This window comes from Chrysochloris asiatica, unplaced genomic scaffold (genome assembly GCF_000296735.1).
Source record: "Chrysochloris asiatica unplaced genomic scaffold, ChrAsi1.0 scaffold00004, whole genome shotgun sequence".
Taxonomy (NCBI): domain Eukaryota; kingdom Metazoa; phylum Chordata; class Mammalia; order Afrosoricida; family Chrysochloridae; genus Chrysochloris; species Chrysochloris asiatica.
The window spans coordinates 24,849,846-24,856,322 of NW_006408522.1; the positions used below are offsets into that span (position 1 = coordinate 24,849,846).

Here is a 6,477-nt window from a genome sequence, read left to right on the forward strand (position 1 = left end):
TTCCATGAGTGTTGATAGTTGATCCAAGAAGAATGAAGTCCTTGACAACTTCAATCTTTTCTCCATTGATAAGAATGTTGTTTATTGGTCCAGTGGTGAGTATTTTTGTCCACGGATGTAGTCAATTTGATTTCTGTTTATTCCATCTGGTAAGGTCCATGTGTTCAACCATCTTTTTTTATTGTTGAGAAAAGGTATTTGCAATGAATATATCTTTGGTCATGCAAAATTCTATCATGTGATCCACACCATCATTTTTATCACCAAGGCCATATTTTTCATCTACTGATCTCTCCTCTGTTTCCAATTTTGCATTTCATCGCCAGTAATTATCAATACATCATGATTCCATATGTGACCAATTTCAGACTGAAATTAGTAGAATTCTTCAATTTCATCATCACTGGCTTTAGTGGTTGGTACATAAATTGGAAAGGTAAACAAATACTCATGTACAAATACCCTCTTTCAAACTCAATAGATTTGTTGGATAAATATATATATATATATATATATGCCACTCTTCCTCCCATACACATTCAACATGTTTCTACACACAGAACCTTATTATTTCAGGGTTGTGTATATATCACTATTTACCTGTATCCCTTTTAGCCCATGCATCTAACCTCACTGTGTCTTCAACTATTTTCATTTATCTCCTGCTACCCTCACTCTTCCTGTACATTGCCCTCCTCTTTCTTGTACATTGTCCTCCCCTTTACCGGACTAACATGTGTCTGCCCTCTAACCAGTGAATTACTCTCCTTTCCCTCCTAACCCCGAAAATCATCAAATAATTTTTTTTTTTTTTTTTAAGTATGGAAACCTTTTCTTAAACTTTTACAATAATATTGTTGCTCTTGTTGTCAGGTGCAATTGAGTTGGTACCAATTCATAGCAATCCTATGCACAACAGAACAAGACACTGCTTGGTTCTGGGCCAGCCTCAAAAATGTTGCCACTCATTAGCACATTGATGCTGCCATTTTGCCAATCTCACTGGGGGTCTTCCTCTTTTTCTCTGACCCTCCACCTTACCAAACATGATCTCCTTCTCCAGTGACTGGCCCCTCCTGACAATATGTCCAAAGTGTGAGAGATGAAGTCTGGCCAGATGAAAGCTGGACAGTGAATAAGGAAGGCTGTAGAAGAATTGATGCTTTTGAGTTATGGTGTTGGAGGAGAATATTGAAAGTACTATAGCCGCCAAAAGAACCAACAGATCCATTTTGGAAGAAGTGCAGCCAGAGTGCTCCTTGGAGGCCAAGATGGCCAAAGTTTGTCTCTCATACTTCGGACATATTGTCAGGAGGGACCAGTCGCTGGATAAGGATATCATGTTTGGTAAGGTGGAGGGACAGAGAAAAAAACGGAAGACCCCCAACAAGATGGATTGGCCAAGTGGCAGCATCGATGGACTCAAACGTGGCAACAGTAGTGAGGTTGACCCATGATCGGGCAGTGTTTCGTTCTGCTGTTCATAAGTTCACTTTGAGTCGGTACAGAGTTGATGGCACCTAACAACAACAACATATACCAAGTAGAGGGATTACTGGGTCATAAGGTATTTCTATTTCCAACTTTCTGAGAAAGTGTCATGCCATTTTCCGGATTGGTTGCATCATTTTACAGTCCCACCAGCGGTGTAGGAGGGTCCTATCTCTGCACATCCTTGCCAGCATTTGTTGTTTTCTGTTGTTTTGGAACTTTGCTAGTAAATGCTGGGGTGAGATGATGTCTCACTGTTGTCTGATTTGAATCTCTCTAATGGGAGTCCTGGTATGGCGCTGTGGGCTAATGCGTCAGACAGCAAAGTCATTTGAACTGCAAGGTTGGTGGTTCAAACTCACCAGCTGCTCCTTGGAAACCTATATAGGGTCGCTATGGGCTGGAATCAACTCGACAGCACTTAAAAACAACAACAACAATGACTAATGATTGTGAACATTTTTTCAAATGTTTATTGGCTGCCGAACTTCTTCCTATGTCCTATGCCCATTCATTTTTTAATTAGGTTGTTTGTAGTTTCGACAAATTTTAGGTATTAGTCCCTTGTGTAATATGTTGTTGCGAAACATTTTTCCAATCTGTGGGCTCCCTTTTAACTCTTTTGGCAAAATCTTTTGATGCACTTAAGTTTATAATTTTTAGGAGGTGCCAGTCATCTACTTTGTCTTCTACTGTTTGTGTGTTTTTGCAATGTTCAATAGTGTATGTATGCCCTGTATTAGAGGCCCTGGTTTGTCCCTATTTTTTCACTGATGAGCTGTATTATTATAGGTTTTACATTTAGGTCTTTAATCCATGTTGAGTTTGTTACTGTATGTGGTGTGAGATCTGGATCTTGTTTCATTCTTCTGTAAGTGGATTTCCAGTTTGGGCAGTACCATTTGTTGAAGAAGCTATCTCTTCCTCATTTAATGTATTTTGACCCTTTGTCAAAGCTCAGTTGACTATATGTGGATGGATTTACTTTTGGGTTCTCAATTCTGTTCTATTAATCTATGTATCTGTCATTGTACTAGAACCAGACTGTTTAGATCACTGTAGCTGTATAGTAAAATTTAAGATTAAAAAATGAGAGGCCTCCAATTTTGTTCTTCTTAGGCTGTGCTTTGCTTATCTGAGGTCTTTATCTTTTCCATATACAATCCATGATCATTTTTTCCAATTCTTTAAAGAGTGATGTTGGAATCTAGATTGAGATTGAGTTGTATCTATTTAAAAAAAAAAAAAAACTGCTTTGGACAGTATTGACATTTTCACAATGTTAAATCTTCCTATTCATGAATATGGTATAGTCTTCCATGTTTGTAAATCTCTTTTGGTTTCTTGTATCTGATCAATATTTTTAACATGCTGAGAGGTAATCTTTCAATATGGGAAACATAGTTCCTATATGGCTATGGACTAAGTGGAAATTAATGTTGATACTTTCACTTATCAACTGGGGAGGATGGTGGTTCCATATGATAAGTACTAACTAGACTAGGAACCACAAGGTCCATAGGAGAAAGAAGAGGCTTTCTATTTATGCAAAGATTTAAAGCCTTGGAAACCCTAAGCAGGGTGTCTATGAGTCAGAGCTGACTTAACAACACTTTATCAATAACAAAAACTCAGCAATTGGCTTTCCAAACAAAACAAAATGAAAAAGAAAGGGACACACTGAACTGCTCTCAGAAGAGCCACACTAAAAATGAAAATGGGCAAGACAGAAACACGTGTGATGCCATTAAGAAAGGAGTTTTTCTAAAAATAAATAAAACTGAAAAAAGGAGTTTTTCAAACCCATTTAAGATATAGCCACTAAATCTTTCACTGAAATCACATTTTTGGGAAAAAAAATGTATGGACTCATAAGCTTCTAGAATAGGAAAAGACACTGGAGATCATAAACCAATGCAACGTTCCAAAGTTACAGCATGATAGAATCAGAGCTAGAACATAGTCTTCGTAACATTGATCCTAGTCTATCATTGCCTCCTCTGTTCAGCATGGCCTTACTCCATCCACTGTTCAGACACTACAAACCATGACAACAAAGGTCTCCATCATAAAAGATTTAAAACTAGAAGAGGAAAATTGGTAAAAATGACCCATATTCAAATGCAGTCAGATCTCAATATAACCTAATGGGGAGAGCGGTAACTGTGACAAAACATCGGACAATGAACCAGGCTTTCCCAACCATTCATTATGTAAGCTTGTTCCAATCACTTAAATTCTTAGTGCCTTCCCTGGCGTCTAGGACCCTTTCCTGCTCTCACACCTTATGGTGCTATAATTCTAACCTAGAAATGGGAAATCTGCTTTCCAAAAATGTGGCTTTTAGAGAAATAAGTAAAATGTCTTAGGCCAAAAACCCAGGAGCCAAGTTGATTCCTTTCCTTCACCTGCACAACAATTTTCTTAACTCTTTCTTCAAGATATAACTGGCCCCCAATCTCTTCGTGGTACTCACTTCTACTCAAAGTCCTTCCAATGGCCTACAAGGCTCATGTGGTCTGGCTCCTCCTTCTTCTCTGACTTCATTACCTATTTCATCACCCTCTTTTCACTGTCCTCCAGCCACACCAACCTTGCTGCTCCTCACCCATGATAACCACATACCATCTGAAGGTTCTAGGCACTTGCTGCTCTCTACACGTGTGCTGCTCTTCCTCCATCCATTTTCATAGCTCATTTCCTCACTTCTTCAGGTCTTCTGCTCAAACATCATCTCCTACAGACACCTTCTCTGACCATTCCATTTAAAAATTACCTACCCAACCCTGGTACCTTCTGTCCCTTCTGTTATTTTTTTTTTCTTTAATAAGACTTCCACTTGCATTTTTTTTTTATTACCATTTGCATCTTTCACTGCTAGAATATTAGTGCCATATGAGCACGTGCCAGTTGACCACCCCAGAAAAACAAAAGTTTGTAAGAGAATTCCAGGAGCCTAGCAAACACCCCTCCGCTGTCTTTTTTTTTTTTTTTCCAGGTAGGATTCAAACTACCCACTACCCTTTAGGCAAACACATGTCTTCCTGATTTCCACACAAATCATTCCACTTATTTCCAGAACTGAACATTTGTCCCTTCCACTTACTAGATCCGTGATATTTTCAGAATAGAGCATTTATAATGAAACCAACTCTGGAAGGCTTTTTGGCAATTAGTGAGCAAATACTGACGTCAGCTAAATGATTCTCATCAAGTCTCCTGACAAGTTGGGTTACACATGCCATTTCTGATCATTTGAGCTACTTGGCTTAAGCTTTTTCAGGCTGGTAATGTGGTAATGGGTGAGGCCAGCCACAGGCGCCAAGTGCTTAATTATATTTTCATTCCTAATTGCATGCAGTACTGTACCATCTTCTCACAGTGGAAATAGCATTTAGCCATGTGAGAGTTCTCCCAATTTCCCTTTCAGTTCTCCCAAGGTCAATGGACCTTCGAAAGAGGACTGAACTGGGTAAAGAGAGCAAATGACCTCTATTATCCCCATTCTTTAACAATTATAAGCAAGTTGTTTCAGGCTTTATGAGTTTTCCTCTTTATGCTTCTGTCTCAATCAGCCATTTATAAACAGGGCTTTCTTCAGCTCTTATTTCTCCAAACTGCCTAGTCTAAGTAACCCTGGAAATGTTGACTCTGAGTATCTCCTTCAACAACGTCCCTCCTCATGCAACGTCCACCCTCTATCAGGCCCTGTTTTGGTTTTCTCTTTTCTTCCTTAGTTGAACTAGAACTAATGACATTATGACAGGAGTTGCTGGCAGAGCAACAATCTAGTGGACACCATTAATTCAAATATCATGGGAAAAAATAACAGAACCCATGTCTGACAAAGCTATCTTCCTGAAATGCCTAATCAAGCAAAGATAGACAATTCTCTATTCTGATGTTATCAAAAGCTGACTCCAATCCTGGGAGTCTCATAAAACCAGGTCCCAAATCTTCTATCTTTACAGATATCTATGAGGAAACAAGTTCATCTCTGTCATGGGAAACCCATATAAGCAATGGAGGAGGATTTTTTTTTTTTTTCACTTAACAGATTATAAAAATGTTGCATTATTTAAACAATATTCTTTGAGGACATTCCCCCGCCCCCGCCATGGTACTCTTCCAGCCTCACCGACAGATGTCCACCAGCTGGTCCAGCTCAGGACAGCTGCACTCATACATGTCCCGGCAGCTCACATGGCTTTGATTCATTAACTCCCCCAGCAGCTGGGCCATGTTGTCAGGTGCTTCTTCACATATCCTTTTAAACTGGAGCACTCGCGCTGCCTCACTGTACACATGCTTTGCACGCTGGTAGAGTTTGAAGTTGAGGACTTAGGAAGAAAGAATAACAAGGTTAGAAACAGTTACTGGACAACCCAGTATGACGAAAAACACAATTACTGAGAGGACTTCTATTTCTGTCTTTAGTAGAATTGCCTTAGACTTTACAATAGGTCTTTCTTTCAATAAAATATTTTTTTTATAATCTAAAAGTGTGTCTTTTCAAATCAGATTTACTTTTTTCTTGATACCAAATAAAATCAAACACATCTATTTTCTTTACATTTGTGCAAATTAACATATCAAAGGAAGGTCACTGGGCCATTTGTGGAGCACTCCCTACGTAGCAGACACTTTCGAAGCATTACCTCATGTCGTTTTCATCATAGCACTGTGGCACCGGTAGTATGATCCCTGCTTAACAGATGGGTGAATGCCACATAGCTAAGTGAAGGAAAGAGTAAGGAACGACACATCCAGCAAACGGCAGAAGAAGAATAGACCGCGGATATCTGACCCCAGAGCCACATTCCTTCCACTGCTCTCCATAAAAAATGATGACTAGAAATGCTTATGTTGTTAAGTTTGTTTATAAAAATACATCCTAGATGCCTGAGATGGAGACAGAGACGATGACGTGGAGTGCTGAAGCGGCTGGGGACTTTGGATCCAGAGAGGGACTGTGGGCCGAAGACC

General features: G+C 39.4%; 1 protein-coding gene across 2 annotated transcripts in view; it reads right to left on the reverse strand.

The window, feature by feature from the left end:
• The window catches only part of GALK2 (galactokinase 2), a 172,852-nt gene that overhangs the window by 11,315 nt on the left and 155,060 nt on the right, over positions 1-6,477 (reverse strand). For both annotated transcript variants that reach the window (XM_006831671.1, XM_006831670.1), the window contains exon 9: positions 5,630-5,831. In XM_006831671.1, the coding sequence (XP_006831734.1) occupies positions 5,630-5,831 (202 nt within the window). The remainder of the gene's footprint in view (positions 1-5,629; positions 5,832-6,477) is intronic.